This window comes from Mauremys mutica, chromosome 19 (genome assembly GCF_020497125.1).
Source record: "Mauremys mutica isolate MM-2020 ecotype Southern chromosome 19, ASM2049712v1, whole genome shotgun sequence".
Lineage (NCBI taxonomy): Eukaryota > Metazoa > Chordata > Testudines > Geoemydidae > Mauremys > Mauremys mutica.
Window position 1 is genome coordinate 18,949,729 of NC_059090.1, and position 23,827 is coordinate 18,973,555.

The 23,827-nt window shown below is 46.5% G+C and overlaps 1 protein-coding gene across 3 annotated transcripts in view; it reads left to right on the top strand.

Annotated features, from left to right (window-relative positions):
• The first annotated feature begins 3,725 nt into the window (after positions 1-3,725).
• Positions 3,726-23,827, top strand: part of HNF1B (HNF1 homeobox B) — an 84,919-nt gene continuing 64,817 nt past the window's right edge. Inside the window, exon 1 of one of the 3 annotated variants that reach the window (XM_044993571.1) lies at positions 3,726-3,784. In XM_044993571.1, coding sequence (XP_044849506.1) covers positions 3,771-3,784 — 14 coding nt within the window. In that variant the 5' untranslated portion in view covers positions 3,726-3,770. The remainder of the gene's footprint in view (positions 3,785-23,827) is intronic. The other 2 variants (XM_044993564.1, XM_044993569.1) reach the window with 2 other exon arrangements.

Here is a 23,827-nt window from a genome sequence, read left to right on the forward strand (position 1 = left end):
CCTGAATCTCTGCCTCTGACTTGCTCTGTGGCTGTGTGCCTCAGTTTCCCCCACTGGTAAACTAGAGGTAATAGTACTCACTGTGTTATGTCCAGCTCACGGGTGGCTTCACATATGCTTCTCTGGCCACTCGAGGCATCATGCTCAGCTCTCCTGGAGGGAAATGTCTGGTCCATAAAGACTTGCCTGGACAATAAAAGGGCATCGCTGGGGGAGTTCTGAAGCCAGTAGTCCTCATTGGTCAGAAGGGTGGTGGCTGTGATGTGAGGCCTTGTCTGGGGTGCGAAGGACAAGGCTGAGTTCTTGAGGCTCTGACAGAGCCTCCGAGGGCCCCTCCTACCACAGGCCCTTCCCCCAAAAGCCATTCTTATAATTAATAATCCAGAATATTATTCAGGGTGAAAGTGCTGTAAAAACAATTCCCTAGCTAATCCCCCCAGCACTATCCTCTCTGTTTTACAGACAGGGAAACTGAGGCAGAGAGGAAGTGATTGGGTGAGACCACACCAGTCAGTGGCAGAGCTGGGATTAGGATTTGGAGTTTCTTGACTCCTCACCCATGAGCATTATTCTGGGCCAACCCATCTCTCTTTAAAGTGGGGGAGTGATGAAGATCTAGTAAAGGAGGGTCAATTTAGCAACATGCAGTTATGAAGCCCCCTTTTCCCCCCCCAAAGGGTTGCCAGGGACAAGGTTCAGTGAGTGGGTCCGTACGGCTGGCCATAGCCTAAGCGCTAAGGCGCTATGAGGAACTCAAATAGGAAACTAGAAAACGAATGCCGAAGTCCTGGCTAGGTGTCTAACAGGGCATTTCTAAGCACCACCTTTTTTCTCTCCTGAGAACGGTCATACCGGCTCAGACCAAAGCAAGACAGGGACCCAATTCAGGATGCTCTGTGGTCAAGGCACTGGATTGGGAGTTAGGAGATCTGGTTCAGCTCCTGGCTCTGCCCCAGACTTTGAACCTCTCAGTTCCCTAACTGTGAAATGGGATAAGACTATTTCCCTACCTCCCCAGTGGCTGGAGAGGATAAATGTATTCATGCTTGTGAGCTGCTTGGCTCCAAAGCTGAGGAGGGCCAGAAAGGTACCAAGGTAGTTTCATGTCTGGCACAAGTCTGTTGACTTCTGTGCCTGCTTGCACCCCTTCTGAATTTGGCCAATAGCCACACCTAACACTGCTTTCCATCAGAAGGTAAAGAAAGCAATACGTAGATAATTAGGACAACAGACTGGGGTCAGGCCCTTTTTCTGCTGGGTTAAAGCACAGCCAGAAAGTCCAGTCATTTAAAAGAAAAGTGGGAAATCCCATTTTGGGGGCACATTTTCTAACAATGACAGAGCCCCTTACACAAAGGTTTCTAATAAGTGAAGCCTTGTTAAACGATACCATGACTCCAGTGACATTCTACAGTAGGTTACGTTAACCTCACCATTGTATGAACCCTCCGGTCTGGGGCTTAGAAGTGAGCCATAAAAGTCTGCCGGGGGCTAAAAGCTGAGGTAGAAAGTCTCAGGCGAGGAGCAGTTAAAAGTTTTATGTTTATGTTTAAGAAAGCCATTCCAGGCGGCTGTAACCCCGCTGGAATCAAGTTACGCCAGGGATGGCTTGAGCCCAACCTGAGTAATAAAAGTGTCAAGACAAAAATTAGGGCAGGGTGCTCCAATGGGATGTCAGAGGCGGCAACGTCGCAGCTCTAGGGTCTATTTGCAGTTCTGCCAGAACATAAGAACATACGAACGGCCATACTGGGTCAGACCAAAGGTCCATCCAGCCCAGTATCCTGTCTGCCGACAGTGGCCAATGCCAGGTGTCCCAGAGGGAGTGAACCTAACAGGCAGTGATCAAGTGATCTCTCTCCTGCCATCCATCTCCATCCTCTGACAAACAGAGGCTAGGGACACCATTCCTTACCCAGCCTGGCTAATAGCCATTAATGGACTTAACCTCCATGAATTTATCCAGTTCTCTTTTAAACGCTGTTGTAGTCCTAGCCTTCACAACCTCCTTAGGCAAGGAGTTCCACAGGTTAACTGTGCGCTGTGTGAAGAAGAAATTCCTTTTATTTGTTTTAAACCTGGTGCCCATTAATTTCATTTGGTGACTCCTAGTTCTTGTATTATGGGAATAAGTAAATAACTTTTCCTTATCTACTTTCTCCACATCACTCATGATTTTATACACCTCTGTCATATCCCCCTCAGTCTCCAGTGGCCAGCTGTGTGACTTTGGGCCACCATTTCCTCTCCTACCCTTTATCGGGTTAGACAATGAGATCTTCAGAGCAGGGACTGTCTCTCACACGTGTTTGTACAGCACCTCACACTCTGAGTCGCCACTGTAATAAAGCTGGATATCTTTAAAGGTGGTTTTTTAAAACTCACTTTTAATGAATTATAAGTAAGGCTGCGATTTGGTCCCGGAAGTCACGGATGTCACGGATTCTGTGACTTCCAAAGATCTCCATGACTTCAGCCAGTGCCGGCTGGGAGCTGCAGGGTCCTCTGCCACTTGTGGAGGCAGGGAGTGGCAGGGGGGACCCCGGCAGCTCCCTGTCTCCATGGGTGGCAGGGGGGGGACCTCCGGAGCTCCTGGCCACCCCAGGCGGCACGGGTACCCCCACAGCTCTCTGCCTCCGCGGGCGGCAGGGGAAACCCTCCGAGCTCCCAGCAGCCGCGGGAGGCTGGGGGCACCCCTGCAGTTTGGAACTGCCAGTGGAGGGGGACCCTGGATCTCTGAGCCCCCACAGGTGGTGGGGGGCCCTGGAGCTCCCCGCCCGCCCGCAGCTGCCCAGGATCCTCATTTTGTCATGGATATTTTTAGTAAAAGTCAAGGAGAGGTCACGGGCTTCCATGAATTTTTCATTATTGCCCATGACCTGTCCATGACTTTTACTAAAAATATCTGTGACAAAATCTTAGCCTTAATCATAAGGGGCTGACTCAGGGGTCCACCTGCATGGAGCTCATGAGAGGATCAGGGCCTCGGTCACTGTTGGAGACTCATTTTTCCTCTCCTCCCCCTGGGTAACATGCTTCCTGCCTGGGTGCCTTTCTCCATCCCATTGTGGTGGGGCTGGGTAGAGATAATTTGCGAAATTATTTGGGACGCATCTATCTAAGCTATTGACCAATTGCTTGACCTGCGTGTACTTGTATTTTAAAAATAATAATAAAACCAAAGAGGGGGCTTTGGGTTTAAAAAGATAAAGCTGTCCCAGCCACAGGCAGGATTCAGAGCCCGATCAGAGCCCCTTGCCTATAGTCACTCAGCGGGGCTAGAAAAGAACACGTAGGCTCTGACCCTGCAAAGATAACAAAGTCCCTGGGACTACTGGTGAGCCATAAAGTTATGCACATGCATAAATCTTTGCAAAACTGGGACCTACATGTTTAGGGGCTACAGCAGTGGTCAGAGTTTCCATCTGGAGCGGGCTGAGGCCAACTCCCAGTGGGAAGGAACGTTGCTATGTGACATGGCTTCTTTAAATGGGGCTTGCTTAGAAAGAGGAAAGGAAGTCAGGGCAGGCAACACCCGAGTTTCCTAGAAGAGCTCTGAGAAACTCCTGGGGAGGGAAAAGGGGCAGGGTGGGGTTCAGCAGCAGGCCGTGGGGCACTAAGGTGCAGCTCCAGCCCTTGCTGACGTGTGATGGTGAAATGAGTTTCATCTGGATCTCGTTCTCACCGGCTGCTCTTGGTTTCTTTTAGGAGCATCGTGATGGGAGCTGGGTGAGAGGTAGGCAGGAGGCTCCACAGGCAATCAGGACAAAATGCTTCAGCACAGGTAACTTGGGAAAGATAGTGGTCAGTGACCCCAACGTGTTCCCCTTTGCTCCTGTGTAGTGTGGTGGCCTCGTGGTCAGACACCTGGCAGTATTCTAACCAGCGATGTGGGAGGGAGTAGTGAGCTGGCTGAACCCACCCCCCGAAGGCTGGCTGCTGGGGAATGCTGTGCTGCCTTGTTTCTTTAGGTGCAAGGTATCTTCAGAGAAACAAACACCCTTAAAAAGGGACAAGATAGATCGGTTTTATGTCTCTGAGTCTCCCATAAAGGAACCAAGTAGTATTTCATGAGAGCCAGCGGGGTGCCAATAAGCACCAGTTGTATGATGTCCCAATTAGCCACAGGGAAGCCAAAATGCTCTGGCCCAACTGATTGCTAGTGAGTCCCAGGTGACCCAAGCAGGGCCAGCCAGGGGGATTGCCAATGGGCCAAAAATGCAGCTGGAAAAAAAAAAGTGATTCTGCTGGACAGAGGGTTCTCTGAGTTCACAGTGTGTTTGCCCTGAGGGCTGCTGGTGCATTTCTTGTTTGGGGAAGGATTTTAATTTCTGTCACTGGCTCTCTCGTTTCGATGAAATAACGTCATTTGGAGGTTTGAAGGGGTGAAGTTTAGGCCAAACTTTTGAAAGAGTTTGGGGGCAAATTTTCAAGTGTTCAGCACCCATGTTTGGGGCCAGCTTTTCCAAAGTGCTCCGCACCCAGCAGATCCCAGATGGCCAGATTTTGTGTTCAGTGGGCTGGTTATTGATCTCCCTTGAATCTAGCTACTTATTTTGGTGCCTAAATGGGAGCTGAGTTCTTTAGAAGATTTGCCCCTGTGAGAAAAAGGAAGTGGGCAGCCTACACATGGATTGAGAGTTACACTAATGGTTGATTAGCTTTCTCTCTTGGAGTGATGCCAGGTGGCAGTTTCTTATGTGATTGGGGATCCACAATCTCTGACCTGTCCTATGTCAGACCAAGTGATATGGGTTATCTGATTTGCTGGGGGTATTTTGATGGCATGCGACGTGCCAGATGGGTCTGGTATTCCAGTCTAGACATGGTTTTTTTTTCTTCTGTGTTTGTTTTTTAAGTAAAGGAAATTTCCTTGATGAAACAGATGAGTTCTACTCATTGGCAGAAGTAATTGGCAAATGAATGAACGCCTCTGTGTTTTATGAGCTCAGAGGCTACATGTAAATGCTAGTCTGTTTCCCAAATCCCCCCCTGCAGTTTCAAGTGGCTGTGGTAATTTTCACTTCCTCCCCTAACTATAACTTGTGTCATGCACTGTTGAACACCTACAGTGTTCCACTCCAGAAGAAGCTGCATTTCTGGGGTGAATGAAGTGCTCCCTGTATGTAGTTTGTATATCAACTTTACCCTGTAAAACACTTCAGGACCCATTGGGCTGAAACATGCTATTTATACACCAGTAAACTCATCCACCTTATTGTTCATCTTTCTTTAAAATGACAGACAGGCTACTAGTAGCCAGCAATGGTTCCGTGTCTAAAAGTGCTAGCTTGAGAGACCCTGGTTCAACTCCCTGAGCTGCCAGAGATTTGCATTGCCTTGGATGTGTGTTTGTGTCTCCATTCTCCTGTTGGGAAGCTAAATCCATTCAAGGATGTGAGGTGGTCCGCTACAACAATGAAGTAGGACATAAAAGTACCGTATATGGGAGCAGACGCTATTGTGTTTAGTGCTGTGATTACTCATAAGAGTCAGCAATGGTGTAGCCTCTTCCCATCTGCCCCAGAGGTTACTTATTACGTTATAAAAGGCGTAAAGTGGTGGTTCTGAACCTGTACTACATGGGATGGCTTGTAGCATTGGAATAAGAAGTCGTTATTGTGACATTGATTCCAACAACCAAGGTGGTACCCCAAGTACTGAGTTTCCATTATGGTATGCCAGGGCTTAAGGTCTGAGATGTGAGCTTAATTCCTGATCGAACCTGACCTGCCAGGTTTGGGGATGAGTGGGGATTTTTCAAAACACTCCATCTTCTCCCACTGTGACCAGCTGCTCCCTGGAGAGTTAAAGCTAATCAACCATTAGTGTCTCTCTTGGAGTGGTGCCAGGTGGCAGTTTCTTATGTGACTGGGGTTCTACAATCTCTGAACTGTCCTATGTCCGACTAAGTGATATGGGTTATCTGATTTGCTGGGGGTATTTTGATGGCATGTGACGTGTAACTTCTCCCACTGTGACCAGCCTCAGTATGGACTGTCCAAAGCCCAGAGAGGGAAGTTAGGGCCATTTTGGATATAGGGAAGGAATTTCCGCTTTCTACCCCAAAGCCGGGCAGCCAGGAGCTTTTGTAGCTTTTAACCTTCCCTTTGGGTATGGCCACTTGCTTTTGTTCTCCCCTAGGCTAGCCTGGCCTGGTCCCGGCAGGGGGGAGGAGCTGTTAGCTGCAGTTAGCTGAGGATGTGGCATATCACCCCCTTGACCACTGGCTAGTCCGCGGGCTCCTTCCACAGAGCACTCGCAGGGAAGATGGGCCTCGTGATCTGGAAGGTTTCTTCCCACCTGTAACTTCCACAATCTTGCAAGGCTCCCTTCTGCCCTGGGAGACAGCGGGGGACAAAAGCTGGAAACTGAAGTCATTAGAAGCAGGGGATAAGTCTGTTTAATAATAGGGATCTCGCTCTTCCCTTCCAAACCTCCTTAGGACTATGGCGGCAACGTGCTCATTCCTGCTAGTCTCTGAGCAAAGGGCTGGCTTAGGCTTTGTCCACACTAGCATTTTAGTTGGCAAAACTTTTGTTGGTCAGGGGTGTGTAAAAACAAACAAAAAAATCCCCACACCCCGGACAGACACAAGTTTCACCGACAAAAGCGCCGGTGTGGACAGTGCTATGGGAGACGCTCTCCCTCTGACCTAGCTACCACCGCTCATTGGGGCGGTTTAATTATGCCGGCAGGAAAGCTCGCTCTCTCCGTAGTGTAGACATGGCCTTAATTTTGAAGAGCTTTGTGCTCATCACTGAGCTCGCACAGGGAGAGTAAAGGCCACAGGAGGATCAAAATCGGAGCGCTTGCCTGAAGTGTAGGCCCAGGATTAAATTGCTCAGCAGTTACTTCTTGATGTGACTCCTAAATCTGTCAGAGCAATGGATAACTCTGTTTCCAACCACCACCCTGTGCTCCTGTCCCACAGGGGCTGAGTGTGCTGGCTCTGAGCTGCTCCCATCTCCAAGGAACCTAATGAATGGGAAAATGATCACCACAAAAACAGACCCTCTCCAGTAAACCCTGGGGTCCCCCCGCCTCGGCACTTCTGACTTGGCTGCAGGTTGAGTGGGGGGAGAGGAGCGGCTCCTTCTCCCATTGGCGAGCTGCGCCTCGTGGAAGGAGGCGTAAGAAACAAAGGCGGCTTTCAGCGAGCGCTGTGCGGCCCGGGGTGGCGTCCGGGTAGCCTGTGACTCTCCGCTCAGAAATGTGTGAAACTTACCTTTTGCTGGGCTTCTTTCTCAAGCGGAACTGTTCTCAGAGAAACATTCCATTTCACAAGCTCTAATCGCTTTCCTCTGTGCGGCTGCATTAATGAGCCCCGGGCCTGGCCTAATCAGAGGGAAGCCATGCAGGTAATTGCCTGAATTTTTAATTCAGGGTTATGATAGGGGAATCAAAGTCACACTGCAGTTGCTGAGGCTGACTGCTGTTCCAGGCCATTGACTTTTGCAATTTTCTTTGGTTTTGGCCTCCTCGTCCATCCCTCCCTCTCATTCTCCATGTCTCTCTATAAATGGCCTGGTGGAAACCCTGTCCATTTCAGGGCCTCGGGCCTCAGCCAAAGACCAAGGGACCTTCCTTCCCCCACCTCCTCCACACCCCAGCTGGTGACACAGTGCCTGCTGCACCTGGCTGGGTTCTGGGAGAGTGCCTCCGCCAGCCCGCTCCGATGATCAAGTTCTCCCTGCAAAACGACTTGACGACAGCAGGAAATTTGTCCAAGAACGTGGATCCCCCTTCCAATTTCTTTCTGGTTTCAGAGGTGCTCCCTGGGAGGGTGGCTGCTGCCTACATGGGAAAGGGAAGGGGCCAAGTGACAGGGCTTTAGAGACCTTGTCTCTTGGAAGTGTCACTAGTTGGATAAACCCAGTGACCGTTGTGGGAAAGGCAGTGACTGGCATCCCAAAGCAGGTCCATGTTCAGCAGCAGTAAAAAGAGCAGCTGAGGCTTTATGGAGGCAAAGTCCAGCTTGGTGTTACTGGCTGCTAAACAGCGCTCTGCTGAGCCACCTCAAGGAGTGGGTGGGCAGGCACAGGGACGGCCTTCTCCTGCTGTCTGTCAACTAGAGCTCCAGGACTTCTCCTTCTGTTCAGCTTCATCCTGCTACTCCCTTCCAGCCTGAACAATTCCCCTCCCGCTTCTAGTTGGACCCACTGAGACCTTTGCTGATGTCAATGGAAGCCTTTCTGCTGACTGCAAGGGAAGCTGGATCAGGCCCTGGGTGTTCCTAGCCTTTAGCTATAGGTAGACAGACGTCCTATGTGCTTGCTTAGGGTATGTCTCTACTGCAGCCAGGGGCGAAGATGGCAGCTGTGTAGACAAACCTACACTCTACCTAGCTCATTTAAAAATAGAGGAGAGGATGCCACGGTCAAGCTGCATTGTATGTACCTGGCAGAGGGGGCTATTGGGTGGGTTCATGCAGCCCCAACTAAAGCCTGCACCACAGTGTCCTCCCCTCTGTTGTTAGTTAGCTAGCTGGAGTGCAGCTAGCACGGGTGTGTCTACATGACCTGCTGTGAAGATGGGGCAGGGACTGTCTTTTCATCCTGTGTGTCTACAGTGCTTGACATAATGGGGTCCTGATCTCTGGTTACCACAATGAGACTAATAATGTCCCTGTCCAGTCATCATTTGGACAAGCAACATGGATTTGAAGCCTTTAGTCTTAGGTCACTTCTCCCATCCAGTCCAGGAATCGTTTGGTACCTGTTCCGTGAATTCCCTCCTGCTTGCCAGCATCTTTCTGATACTAAATGGTTCTAAGGTGCTTCTCGTTATAGTACGGGGTGAAACTGAAAACAATAATTCCACTGGGGAGGGAAACGGGTTTCTCTGCCCTCTGCTCTCTCAGGGGATGTCGACGCTGCAGCTGGAAGGTGTAATTCCCCTTTCAGGTGGACATACAATTGCCAGCTCTGCTCAGGCTAGTGCCTAAAATTAGCAATGTGGCATTGGCCACAGAGGCAGCAGCTCAGGCTAGCCACCTGAGTGCTTTCCCACCTGACCCCTGGCTATGGACGCAAGATGTTGCCATGGCCACGTTGCTACCGTTAGGCCCTAGCTCAAGCCGACTTAGCACACCTACATCCAACCAAGGTGGGAATTATGCTGCCCAGCTGCTGTGCAGATGTACCCAAGTACTGAGACGCCTGGGATTGTACATGATCTTCTAGGTGTGGCGCCTATGATGGTATTACAAGCGGCTTGTAGCTTACACCCCTGCTAAGAGAGATGTCGGTGGAGGTAGTTTTTAGACCCCTCGAAAGAAACCCATCCATGCTCTGCTGTAGGACCCAAACCACATTAGTTTGGAAGCTGTCTTTAAACTCCACCTGACACTGTACAACAGGAGCGTGTGTGCAAAGAAGCCGCTCAGAAAGCCCCTTCATCACGCCAGTGTGACAAGGTGCGCTATGCATTTTAAAAAGCTCTTCCAGTAATAACCTCATCTGCATTTAATTGCAGTGCCTACAGTGTTTTTCTTTTGTTGAGAGTGAATGTTGCTAGAACGCTGTCGTCTGCCCACGCCCATTAGTCACTTCCTGCCCCCAAAATAAAGACTGGCTCGGCAGGGCTAGTCCAGAACAGAGTGAGTGCCTTAAAAGGCAGGGTACCTGGAGGTAGAAGAGGCATTTCACAGCGTGGTAGTGGGGGTAGGTGGTGTGCCCCCGGACAATGAGATCTCCTTAACTAAAAGGAATGAGACTCCATGCTGAGGTACATACCCATCAACTTTGAGATTGGCTGCATTGCAGTGGGTACCTACCAAAAGTCTTGCCTTGGCCACGCCTCCGTTAGGCTTAGTGTAAAATGTGGCATGGATTCCTCGAGGCCTAGTGGGAAACTGGGAGGGGGAATCTCTTTAGGGTTTCATATTTGCTAGTTCAGTCTACATTATTATTATTTGTATTGCGGTAGTGCCTAGAAACCCCAATCATGGACCAGCGCCCCCTTGTGGTAGGTGCTGTACAACCCCAGCACAAAGCCCCTGCCTCAACGAGCCTACCCTCTGAAGGCAGCACTCACAAGCGCTCCATTACGATGGCTGGAACCACTTACAGGGGAGGAGTTCTTGGAGGGAGGGAGCTTTGCGATACTGAGCACATCATAAAGCCGCCTGTGGTGGCACAATATGAAATGTTACTTTTTGTATTGTCTGCAAGAAAACAGAAACACCTGCAAATACTTCCTCCAAAGCACTTACCTTTCCTTGCATTTCTCCTTAAAAATTAACAGAGAGTCTTCAGACAAATGAGTGCTCAATAGAGCAGAATGGCCTGGTCAAAGTACATGTCCTGTGCAAGTAACCGGTCACTTCAGAAAGAGGCTAGTTAGGAAAGTCTACTGAAGATGCATCCTAATCTCTCATTGTGTCCTAGTATCTCAGGGTTTTGACAGAGTAGCTCTGTTCTGGCAGCAGCAGGGTTTTTTCTGAATGATCCTTTCAACCAAATGGAAACTAAGCCCGAAAAAATACAAAAGTAATTGGAGCCCAACACAAACATTCTGGGTTTGGTTCCCTAAAACGTCTCCTGGCAATGTCTTCTGAATAAATGTATAGCCATTCCAGTAGTACGTGGTGAAAGCAAGAGAATGCTGTGTGACATTTTTGTAATCAAGCTTCGTGCCAAGCAGAGGTCTCCTGGCTTCCTTTCAAACTCAAAGTTTGGACTAAGTTTGTCAATAGGATGATTCAGATTTAAATCTCGGTCCATTCTCAAGTGATCCTGGGCTTATTTTGTGTTGGAATCATTGAAATTCATGGTTTTATGAAAGTAGGTGAGACTGGGATTTTAGGATCCTTCAGACCAAAAATTTAACTAGAGTTGGGAGTACAATTGCACATGGATTGAAACAAATCTTTAGAGTTTTATACGAGTTCTTTGCACACAAATTCCTATCCCATAGGCCACTAAAATTTCCCTTAGTACTAACAACTTGTATGCTTAAAGGTAACATGCTCTGGCTCATGATTCCTTGTTTGGGGTTTTGGTGGGTGCTGTGTTCTTTTTTTTTTTTTATTTTGCTGTGATTCTTTTGGAGATAGCATTGTTGGCTGTGACACTTAAACCCAATGACCATCTGCAAGTGCAGGTTAATGTCTCAAATGTTGATTTCATTAGCATTAGTTTCAAGGAACTGCCATCACTGTTTTGATATTTACTGTGATCTAGCTGAACCTGTTTTCACCTTGTACGTGAAGCAGGAGCATAAGAAAAACCCAGGATGGAATTTTCAAAGGAACCATGAGCATAATAATTTGGAATGGGATTTTCAAAGTCACCTAAGGGATTTAGGTGCCACATCCTGATTCAGTGGAATTTGGGCACCTAACTTCCTTGAGCTCTTTTGACAATCCCAGCCTTAATAAAAAAAAAATGACAGTATCCTTTACAGTATGTACACCAATATAGCCTAACATCGTTACAAATATAATCTGGTAACGAAAACTCCCTCTAACCCCCTGCTATATTGACAGCTATTCTTAAAGTAGAAGCTTCCTATTACAGAGGTCAACCATCAAAGTAGGAGTATAGACTAGAAAGGTCAGCATAGGCCTTCTCCTTTCATGCCCTTCAGCTCCCATATAAAATAAATTAGATTTTTCTCCTCCTGAACTGTTGGTGTTTTTCTCTGCACAAAGAATAACCGTATGGCCCAGGTGGTACTCCGCATAGCAAAGTGAGGAACTTTGAGACTGGAGAAATCCAGATTCTAAAGCAACAGAGCCTGATCTGACAAATTGTTGAAGAAAGGTTTGTTTGTGCCCATTCCATAGGTGGAATTGTCTGGGAACACTTTGTCTTGTCCCTTGTATTGCACATTATGATGATTTTAAGCTAACTCTAAGTTTTAAAGCAATGCAAGTAATGATCTCATGATCTCGTAGCATCTCAGAGACTGGATCAGTCTGCACAAAATAATTCTGGTCAGTTTGTATGACAAAAAGTCAGTCCTGAGAATACCAACTTTCTTAGAAATTAGAAATGGTGGAGACTTAAATCACCTTGTCATGGCAACGTAGGGATTACCAGATTGGATCAGACTCGTGATCCGTCAAAAACAGGATCCTAACTCGGACAGTGGCTGTCACCAGAGTGGTATAAGAAGATGGTATAAGACCCCTGCAGTAGCAGATGTGAAATAATAGTTCTCATCCTGCTCTCTAATAGAGTTTAACTTAAGCCTAGAAGCACAAGGTTTAATATCCCTTCCAATTATTTTATTGTCATAATTATGATCACTCAGGATATTCTTGTTAACTAGATAAATATCCAGTCTCCTTTAAATCTAAATTCTTGGCTTCAACTTCCTGTGGCAATGAGTTCCACAGTTCAACCACGCATGTGAAAAAGTATTTCCTTTTAAAATATCCATTCCGCTGGCCACCATAGTTATGTCCTCTGATTTCTAATACCTTTATTTCCTTGTACTTCCTGTAGTTTTAGTTTAAACCTGCTTATCTCAATGATACATGCCTGATGACTTTCCTGTAGGGACCAGTTCCAAATGCCTGACTTAGGCAACACTCTGACTTAAGTGAGACTTTTATGTGAATGTGGAGTTTAATTTGTTGACCCCAATCCCTGTCAACATGAATTGTAGCCAGAGTTGTCTATAGAATCATGTTATTCCCAAACAATACATGTATTACAAAAAAAAATCTCATTTCCAAGGTAAGAGAAGAAAACAATTTGCAGTATGTCACCAACCAAACCCATGTCATGTTTTAAATTATACCCAGTGGACCCAATCCGCTTCCTCTTTCCCTGATTATATGATGGTGTAACTCCATTAAGTGTGTAAGCTATTTGTATTCAAATAGTGCTTAGAGGCCCCAATCATGGATCAGTACTCTGCTGTGCTAAGCACCGCGCACACACAAAGATATAAGGCCTGATTTACATGATTAAAACATGCTGCATTATGACAAACGCGGTACAGGAGTATTAAAGTCTTTGCAAAGGACTAGGAGTTGAAGCTGGATTATGAAGGTGTTTCTTTGCTTAGCTTTTGAGAAAGGAAAACTTCAAAGGGGCTATTTATCACTCCACACAGAGAGTCTCCGGCTATTTGCAAAGTGTGGGAGAGAGGCATTAATTACCTGAGTGACAGTCTAATTCTGCTGCTGTGTGTCCCCTTTCCACAAGTCCTCCCCACCCCCTAAAATGTGCACAGAAACAAACTTTCACTGGCAACCTTGCTCCCCTAGGATCTTTAGGGCCAAACTGTCAGACAAACCTGAAGTGGCCTCCACATACAATCTCTTTGCTCCTGTAACTGACTTCTCCAGCTAGGTTGACTGGTTACCTAACTGCCCAGTTCACTCATTCTCACACAGGAAAGACTGTAAAGCTTTGAGTGGGAAGGATCTCTTCCATCAGACAGCCCACTAGCTTTGTCCTCCTGCCTTCCTAGCATTTGCTCCCTGTAATGCTGCTTTCCTCCACATGCTCATTGAAGGTAACCATGGGGCGGTGGGTAGCAGGTGTAGATACGCTTCTGTATTTGGAAACTTCACTGGATTTTTAGCATTCTGAGGAGAAAATTATGATGATGGACACACTGGAAATCAAAGAGGAAAAACTCAAAGGTCTTGCGCAGACAAGAGCTGGATCAGCCTTTAGCTTTGAGTAAATCAGGGGTAGGCAACCTATGGCACATGTGCCAAAGGCGGCACACAAGCTGATTTTCAGTGGCACTCACACTGCCAGGGTCCTGGCCACCAGTCCAGGGGGCTCTGTATTTTAATTTAATTTTAAATGAAGCTTCTTAAAGATTTTTAAAACCTTATTTACTTTACATACAACAATAGTTTAGTTATATATTACAGACATAGAAAGAGATCTTCTAAAAACATTAAAATGTATTACTGGCACGCAAAACCTTAAATGAGAGTGAATAAATGAAGACTCGGCACCTCACTTCTGAAAGGTTGCTGACCCCTGTTTTAAACTTTTTTGTTTCTCTCTGCCATCAAAACAGCAGAACTGTGCTGTGCAGTTTGTGACAACTCAAAGCTGAAACTGAGCATTTTAGTTTCACTGTCATCAAACTGTTTACTTTTTGCAAGCCAAACAGCATCAATGGTGAAAAGTAAATTTGGGCTTGTCCATATAGGTATGCTTATACTGATATAGAAATAGCAGTAAATTGTACTGCTATAGTTATACTGATATAATTCCCCATGGGGCCGCTCTTATTGGAAAGAACAGTGGCTTTTTTTTTTTAAGCTTGTGTCACTTTCAAAGCAAAGTAAACTGCAAAAGACCACTGGTATTCCTAATAAGAGTGTCCACTCAGGGCCTTATATCACTATAACTATAATGAGGTAGTAATGGCAATAAATTTCTCTTTGTAGACTGGCCCAGACATTTAAAAAAAAACTTCTAACCTAGTATTTGTAACCCTGGTAAGGGTGTTTTAAATAACTTTAAGGTGGCAGCTTAATCTCTTTCACTGCAGTAAATTCTGTCCAAACACACTACAGAACTTTTAGCACACGGCAGCAGAATTCACAAGATGACAGTGCACAATGGACTAGTCGTGCACAGTAGATTTACACCCCAGCTGGCTGTGCACGATGTCACCCTGTGGCCAAGCCCTCAGTAGAACATTTGACTGAAAGGGCTGTTCTTAATCAGTTTGCTGGAAGGGGAAGAACACAGCATTGGCCATAGCGTTATTTGTGGCGATCCAGTTTTTAACCAAGTCGTGCATCATGCAAAGATTTGAATATAGTGAGTCGTATTCAGTTCTCATCTGCATCTATGGGAGTTTGTTGATGTTAATGGAATTGCACTGCTGTAACAAAGGAGAACTGTTCTGACTGGGATACATTTCTTTTCAAAGGGGTTTCCAGGAAGACTCCATTGGTGCTCTGGTAACTTTGTGTGTGAAGTGGCTTTGCACACGCTCTTCCATGCTTGTTTGCCCTTGGAAAGGATCAAATGTGCAAAGCAAAAAAGCCATCGGTGCTTGATCTGTGTGGGCAGATGGGTTTTTGTGTGTAAACTGTGCACAAAAATCCATGCATACAAATTGTGTGTACGTCATGTTGCATGCACATACAAGCTGCACTTTGAAACCTACCCCAGAGTGTGTATATGTCGATATACATTGCCCTCTCCTACCGAGAATTATTATTCCTAATGCAGGATTTCCCCTTCCTCTCATGTGCCAGAAAGAGCATGATGCTGAAAGGGGAGAGTGCCCTCAACCTCCATTGACATCAGGGATGGTTGAGGGGGTCGAGTACCTTTTCAGAATTAAAATTTTCACCCCCAAGCAAGGGCAGTGTGTCCATTTACCTCCCAAAGCAAAATTCCAACAGCTGCTGCTGCTCCTTGATTCATAAAAGCACTATTTGTTTCATAGTCCCCCTAGGTTGTCACCACCTCTAACACCTCTACATCTGCCACACTTGTGACTGTAAATATTAGGATTAGAACTTCCCTAATGCATATGTACACCACTCCCTCCACTACCTGTTGACTGAGCATGGAGCAAAATGGTCAGCTATCCCTTTCATGTCTGATCCTTTCTCAAACCACAGCTTCCCTTCGCCTGAGCGCTGGGATCAAACACGGGTCATATTTAATAAAGGCGGAGATGGGAGAGGGCTTCGAAACATGATGGCACTCCGGGCAGGGGAGGTGGGGACGGAGAGACTGCAAAAATCAGTGTGTGGCGGGGGCAGGGGGACTCGTTTGTGGAGAAATCTCTCACCCACTGGTCAGAGTGTGACTCGTCTGCATGCTCGTCAAATTGCAAAAATAGAACCTTTTATAAAAAAAATTCATAAGCCTCTCCATTGAAAACCTCCCCTCCGGTGCTGGATGACTGGAAGAGGGGTTCTAAAAGCTCTGTTGTTGAGTCCAAGGTTTTCCTGGCAGAAATGGCATCCCCAGCCTCGTGGGGGAGCAGCTTTGAGTCAGCTGCTGCCTGACCCTGTATTTCAAAAGCCAGGAAGTTCATTCCAGCCTCTGAAATGACTCCTCATGACCTAACCAATGCCGGCAGGAAAGGAATGAAATCCCAGTGCGCTCTGGGAAGGTAAGCACAGAACTAGACCTCAGTGGGTCCCAGCATCCTCTAGCTCCAGAATGCCTCATGCTGTGTGCTCAGTGAGTGTGGTCATCCTCAACTCCCCCGCCCCGAAACCGAGCTGATTTTCTATGTGCCAGACTTACTAGAGTGAGACTTATCTTAAGTGCAAGGTTCCCCATACTGCCTCCTTGCCAATCTGCTTTCAGTCATGATCTGGAGGGGCCACATCTAAACTGATTGCAGTAGAAGCCCTATTTTATTAATTGGGGATTTTCAGTAACAGAGCGGTTGGGGCTGGGAGGCCCTCAACATTAAGCAGTAGCATCTTAAGGGAAGGACTAACATTTATAGCACTTCCTTGTTCTTGTTTAGGGTTTCTGGGGGGCTGCTGCATCCCCTGGCTTGAAGTGGTTTCCATCAAATAGAGAGTTTACAGTTTGGTTCAATGACTCTCAGCACCCCCGCTATAGTGTTCTAGCACCCCTGGTCAAGGGGCACACTAACCGTGATCCAGTAGATTTGTTTCACTGGTTCTGGCTTTGGTCCCCTCACCCAAGGGGTAGTCGCAGGGTATACAACAAGAATGTAGCCTCATTGTACCCAATGTGCAAACACTGTGTAGTTCAGGCTCGCTCTCTGCTTCTTGGCTGGCAAAGATTGTGCCCCAATGTGATTAAACTTTGCCCATGCTAGACTAATAGACACACCACATAATCGTACCATGAGAATTATCACAGGCACACTGAAGCCAACAAAACTTTTCTAGATACCAATCCTAGCCAATATTCCTCCACCTAACATCTGGCGTCTGGATGCGGCCAACAAACTGATCGTTAAGGTATAGTAAATGCCACACTTGCCAACGTTGAGGGATCGATGGGATGCACCCTTCCAATGACAGCATAGCAGAAATCTTATCTGGATAGGGCTGCACCTTCTCCATCCAGCTGATAATATCTGCAGCTCAGACAGAACAGGGGAGAGCCGCTACCAGGAACTCCTACATCATCACCAAGATGGGCTCCAATTCCACCTCTGGAGCCAGCTTAACAGATTCATGTGTGGCATTGTTTGCTGTGCCAAGACCGACCATGCCTGGGGCATCCAGGACAGCCCACCGTGCACCTGTAGTGTTGTGGAAGATGTTCCATGCGTGCTGGATGGCTGCGGTTTCCATGCTGGGCTCCCCAGAGGTTCTCTCAAGCTGAACACTGCTGACTCAGAAACCATTGACTGGCTCAAGACCATTTAGCTGTTTGGGGAGTTGTTTTTTCTAACCTTGCTTTGCTTATCTTGCCCATGTTAAATCAATATAGGGGATTGAGAGGTTCATAAAACTGAAAAGTTCATAAAATTGATCATCTCCAAATGGTGCAGAAGTTGCAGTATGATGTACTGCATTGCTTTCCCCTTGTCCTTCAAACCACCGCAAACTGACTTCCGATGCATAGAAGGCATTGGAATGAGAAGGGAAGTCTAGTCTTCATGGACATCACTTCTGTTATGTGATTTTTTCTCCCCCACCCTACAATCAGGGAAAAATGGTTTGCATAACTGGTCATTTGTAAGATATTGTTCATACAGTCAAGGTTCTCCTGTATGTCCTCAAAAACTCAGACGTTACCAAGAAGAGCATGAGCACTGGGCTGCTTCTACTGAATGGGAGGGACTTGCTTCTCTGCTTGAGTAAATGCTGTGGTCAGATTCCCTAAGGCTTCTTCCACTGGTAATGGAGATTCTGCATATGACTATCAAAGTGAACGAGCTATGAGATGGGGTGGCTGCTAGCCGTGATAAGACCATGTAGGTCAGGAGTGTTTAGAACATACCTCTTAAAAGGAAATGGTATAGGCTCAGGGTGTGGAAGGATGGGGGGCTTCAGGAAGGAGATAACGAGCATGGATTCCTTGTTTCTCTGTTCTCATCAAAATTTGCGATGCCCTGGACAGAGGTTCTGAGAGGCCCAAGCCTGAAGGGTGCAGAATGCCCTCTGCCCCTGTGGAGGGTACTCAACCAAACTCTTCATAAGGAGGGTGTCCCTTTTGAGAGACCTTCTTTCTCCTGGATGTTTCCTTGTGTTCATGTTCATCTCTTAACATAGGGCTGATGAGCCTCAGTTATTGCTCTCTTCCTCAAAGTCACTATCCTGCCTGGCTGGCATTGCTGCGTGGGGATCTCAGTGCAGTTCTTCAATATGGGACCTAAGGGTTTGTCTGCATGGGGAACTTTCCCAGTATCATTATGGTGGAATAATCTATTCCAGAATAAAATCACTTTTATTCCAGAATAGAGTGGCCCCAGGGCCTTTATGTCACCAGTATCCATGTAGCGGTAGAACTATAATTATTCCACTATAGCTATACAGGGAAATTTCCCTGTGCAGACAAGCCTGTTTGTGCTCAAGCCATTGGAAATAGCCAAGCACAATGGCACTAACTCTGACAAGCCAACTCCAATGCATGTTTGAAATGTAAATTGGGATTTAGGAGTGCCAGTGAGAGACGCCAGCCCTGGAGACAGAAATCCTCTACCCATAGGACAGGCATAGCCTGGCAAGCTGTCCACCGTCATGGAGGGATGGCCTCTAGGAGGTATCTCCCAGCCATTCATTCCAGTTTCTGTACTGAGCCTACCTACGAGGGGCCCAACTAGTGCCTACCATGTTGGGTATTGTGGAGGACGTGGGCGCTTGTGAACTTGAGTTCCTTGTGGACTTAATATAGGCTGCTGAATAGCCAGGGGAAGAGGACAGCTTTCAGTCACTGGAGTTAGGTTTGAACCAGTGCCCTAGAAATGAAGACCTCTGTGTTCCATTTCCAGTAACAGTATCCTCTTCTTTAAAGTCCCTAGTGCAAAAGATGGCTGGTGTTTCACAAGTACTGTCTCTAACTTCCCTTCCTGCAACACTGCTAAAATGGCATGCTCCTCTTGCCTCCTTCGGGAGAGAATTCCTGAGGCTGGCGCTTCTGGGAAACTGCATTCCTCAGCCCTCTGAAGAGCCCATCAGCTTTTCCAAAACATAATGACCATGATCTTCTGCCGAGAAGAATTAATGAGGTGTGCAGGACAACGATGGGAAAAGGCCAATCGCAATATCACTTCTGACACCACTGCTAAGCGAGGGGCAGAGAAGGGGGGGGAAATAGCAAGAGGGTATGAGAGATGGACCAGAAAACATTTAATTAGCTGGATGGCTCAAAATGTGTGGAAACAGGCCAAGGTCCAGGTTACTGACTGTGACAGAACATTATTGTAATGCAATGCCATGAAGCCTGTCCAAAGGCCAAGGCGAAGCTCACCAGTTCTTTCTTTCAAATGGCCGCCTCTTTAAAAAAATGCTCCTCTCCAGGCATTTTATAATACTGACTGATTCCATGCGGCATCAGACCCGCGTCCTGCTCCCCAGTACAAATGGAACACTGACAAGAAAGCTCCCATTTTCGCTTTGTCCAGGTTTGCAGAATCCTTCGAATGAGACACCAATGGGATAAGTCCAGCCATGCAAAAAACGTCATGGACAACTTACCAACTCAGACAGCAGAGTCATTTGCCCACCTTTTACCATGATAACCATTATTTCATAGTGTCGAGAAATGTACTAAGTGCAGCACTGAGGATGTGAGATCAGGCACCGTCCCTGCCCCAAGGAATTTTACAATTTAGACCTTAAATGTGAGGACACATCAGTATGGAGAGGATAGGGTGAGGGCTAGAGCAGTATGATTACATAGTTACTGAGGTTAATTGAATGGATATGTGCATATCTTGCTGGATCTATTGGATCTATTCAGTGTTTAAGTCAAGCTCTTACATTGTCTTTGAGCAGGAGAGCTCAAAGTACTTGACCAAGGAGGCCAGTATTAACTCCATTTTATAGGTATGGAAGTTGAGGTACAGAGAGGTAATGTGACTTGCCCCAGGTCACCCAGCAAGCCACTGGCAGAGCTGGGGGTGGAGGGAACAGGTCTCCTCAGTTCCAGCCCAGTGCCTTATCCACTAGGCCCAAGTAGAAACAATAAAGATCTGAGAGAGAAAATGTTACCACCTGCCCTGTGTTAGACACCCTGGCAGAAATGAGTTTTCAGAAGAGATTTCAAGGCCTGATCCAGCAAGGTGCTGAGCACCTCTCAGGCGCAGGCTCTAAAGGTCTTATCCAAAGCCCAATGTATTCATTTCCATCAACTGCAATGGCTTTGGTGACGGTGGTTGGTCTGGTGTAGGGATGGTATTCCATGGTGCTGGGAAAACTTAAGGCTTGGTTTACTTGCCCATCAAAAACACATCAGTAAAGAAGGCCCCTCCCTGGGTGAGTAGCATAGTGAGCAAGGTTGGCTTAGTCCAGATGTTTTAATGTGTATATACACTGTAACATGTTTGACAGGCGCAGAATAATACTCCCCACTGGCACAATCCATAGCTGTGGTCAAAGGCATGTTTGTGGATTCAGGGAGGATGAGTAACAGGAGCATGGCCAATGGGTTGTTGACTATGTGGCTCCATGGGCCAATACTCCCATGTGGTAGTAGGAGACCTGCAAGCATAGATGATGCTACGGCCTGTGGTGCACAGAAATGGCAGGGCTGGGGCTTGTGCTAAGCTGTCCCCTGCACTAAGCCCACTTTCGCTAGCTTTGCAGAGATCATGATCCACTCTTGTGTGTCCTCCTTGTTATTTGAACTCCCCCGTTGAGTGTCATGAGTTGTCCTTTCAGTAATCTGGAGGCTCACCCTCACTGCCTAACCTCTTGCCTGTTCTGAATGGAAGAGCTCTTCTTTTCACAGCTGTTCTTTAGAGTGGACTATCTGTGGGAAGATGGCAGCATGGGAGTCAAAGCTGTGGGTCAGCTGCTGAAGAAGTGTTAATTCTCGGCTGGCTGGTGGCAAACGTACATCCTTTATACTGCCATTGTGCTTACCTAAAAGAGTCACGAGCATCAGTGAAGCATCTCACCAAGTGATGAGCAAATGGAAGAGAAATCACCCAAAATGCAAACCTCTGAGCTATGCATCTTTGGCACATTATTAAACACATGCCTCCCTAAAGATCCTGTGTATGGTGATGTACGAATACAGCTACAGCTCAGTCCACTCCAAAGAACAGCAGTGAAAGAATCTCTTCCCATTCAGTAGGTGACATGCCACCGTGAACGTTCACTGGGGCATGAAAACACTTTGGCATTTTCTCATTCAATAGAATAAACATTTATTTCGATTGCAAATTTTGAGGGCCAAAGTCATGTGTTTGTACAGCACCTTGCACAATGGGGCCCTGGTCCATGAGGAGGCTCCTAGGCTCTACGGCAATATGTACAATGATAATGAAAATCTAACGGGCAAAATTATCCTCTTGCAGCTTCACTGCAGATCTCTGATTCACGTGATTCCTTCCGCCGTTGTTTGCGCAGATGCCCTAAAAACTTGCTTTCTGAGTTCATGCTGGTAATGTTCACGGGAAGTGAACATGAATGTGGCCAAAGCACATTCTCTCCAAGGTTCAGCTGAATATCACTGGGAAATTTTTCTGCATTTACCCAGGTCTACTTTAATAGCTTTTTCATGCCCACTTAACGGCCACAGTGGAGCATTTAATAGCCAGAGCAAATAGCCTATGCTGCAATGTTGCTGGTGCTATTCCTGTTCTGCACAAATGAGAAACAATTGAATGCAACCCTCACCCCAAATGAAATACCCTCTTCATAGGGTTTGGCACATTCATGTTGCCACTTCTTCTGGCTTTCCAGAGGTGTCATACTTGGTGCAGGCCTAAGATAATTGAGGGTGTTTTTGTTTTTTCTTTTAGATACTCTTATCACTTAGCCTTTCATTACAGCACAACAGAACTTGTCAGACAATGCGCTTTCCTCTAACACTCTGATCATAAGCTTTTCTACTAATACACATTCTCAAGTCCTTTGATTCTCTCCTAAATTCTCTCCCTTCCTCTACAGGTCTCTCTGCCTGCAAAGAGCAGTGGAGATTTACAGGTGAAATGTTCATGAGCAGGTCTGTCAAATTAATAAGTGGGGGAGTGACCTCTATAGAGACTGGGCCCACAAGAAGTCAATTTTAAGTTACAGGGTCCTTTCAATCCTGAAGTCCATTTCTGTATGTAGGTCATGATCCTGCAGCCCTACTTTCTTGAGCATATGGGTTGGTCTGCACACAGAAATTAAATTGACGTAATTAAGTCAATTTCCAACTCAGTTTAGTTAAATAGATTCATAGATAAGGCCACACTGTTGCAATGGGAGCTCATGTTCAGCTGATCACCTGTCTGCCATGACCCCCCAGGTCTGAGTTAACTGCTCCCAGGATAGAGTCCCCCCTTCCTGTAAGTGTGGCCTACGTTCTTTGTTAATAGATGTGATTTTTTTTTTTGATAGCCATATTTGTATGTTGGCTTGCACCCAGCTTACCAAATGATCCAGATTGCTGTTTCTGTGACCCGGCCTCTTCTTCATTACTACTCCCCTAGACTTTGTGTCATCTGGAAACTTTACCACTAATCAGAGGGGTAGCCGTGGTAGTCTGGATCTGTAAAAGCAGCAAAGAATCCTGTGGCACCTTATAGACTAACAGACGTTTTGCAGCATGAGCTTTCGTGGGTGAATACCCACTTCTTCAGATGCACGAAAGCTCATGCTGCAAAACGTCTGTTAGTCTATAAGGTGCCAAGGGATTCTTTGCTGCTTTTACCACTAATGATGTTTTCTTCCAGGTCCTTGATTTAAAAATGTTAAACAGTGTAGGGCCAAGAACCAATCCTGGTGGGACTCCACTGTAAAAGCACCCGCCCAGTGATGATTCCCTATTTACAATTACATTTTTGAGACCCATCAGTTAGCTATTTAATGTGTGCCATGTTGATTTTTGTATTGTTCTAGTTTTTTAATCAGAATATAGTGTAATACCAAGTCAATACCTTAAAGAAGTCTGTGTGTGTTACATCCACACTGTTACCTTTATTAACCAAACTAGTAATGGGTTTGTTTTTTTTTAACAAGTTGGTTTGACAAGTCAGAGAGGAATCTAGATGTTCTTGAATGTCCCCATGAGGTTCCTATCTGCATCTTTAAGCGCCTAAATACCTTTAAAAATCTGACCTTTGGATTTGTGATTATTGAGAGAATTCTGAACCCCACTCCTCTGAAAATCAGACCACTCTCTTAAATGTGTCTCAAGCTGGGGGTAGGGGGGGATCAAAATTGAGGAACCTAAAAATCTTTTCATGTTCTGATTGAAAACCACGGTTAGAGCTTCACGCAGCAACATTTGCCCTGCTGTGCTACAGACCATGGGCTCTCTTCAGTCTGATTGGGGGTGTGTGCATCCCTCTAGTGATTTCTTGTTTAAAATGACTTGATTTTCCTTTTTTATTTGCTTTGGTGTTTTTTTGTGCAAGGTGGGGATGAAGGTTGTTTTTGGGTTGTTTTTTTTTGTTTGTTTGTTGGGTGAAAGTGTGCCGGCACATAGCACTGGGGCCTCTCTTGAGTAACTGATCTGTTACCAAAGCTGGAGCATTCCCCTCACCCAAGCTATTTAGGGCCAGAATTTTCACAAGGGCTGAGTACTCACATCTGGGGCCAGATTTTCCAAAGTGCTCAGCCCCCAGCGGCTCCCGTTGTGACATTTAACAGCCCAGTTTGTGCCCCCATTGTGCTAAGCACTACTGAAAATCTGCTCCCTTATTCTGGGGTCTGAATGGGAGCTCAGTTCTTATGAAAATCTGGCCCCCGTTGTAACTAAGGCCTTCTGAAAATTCTGGC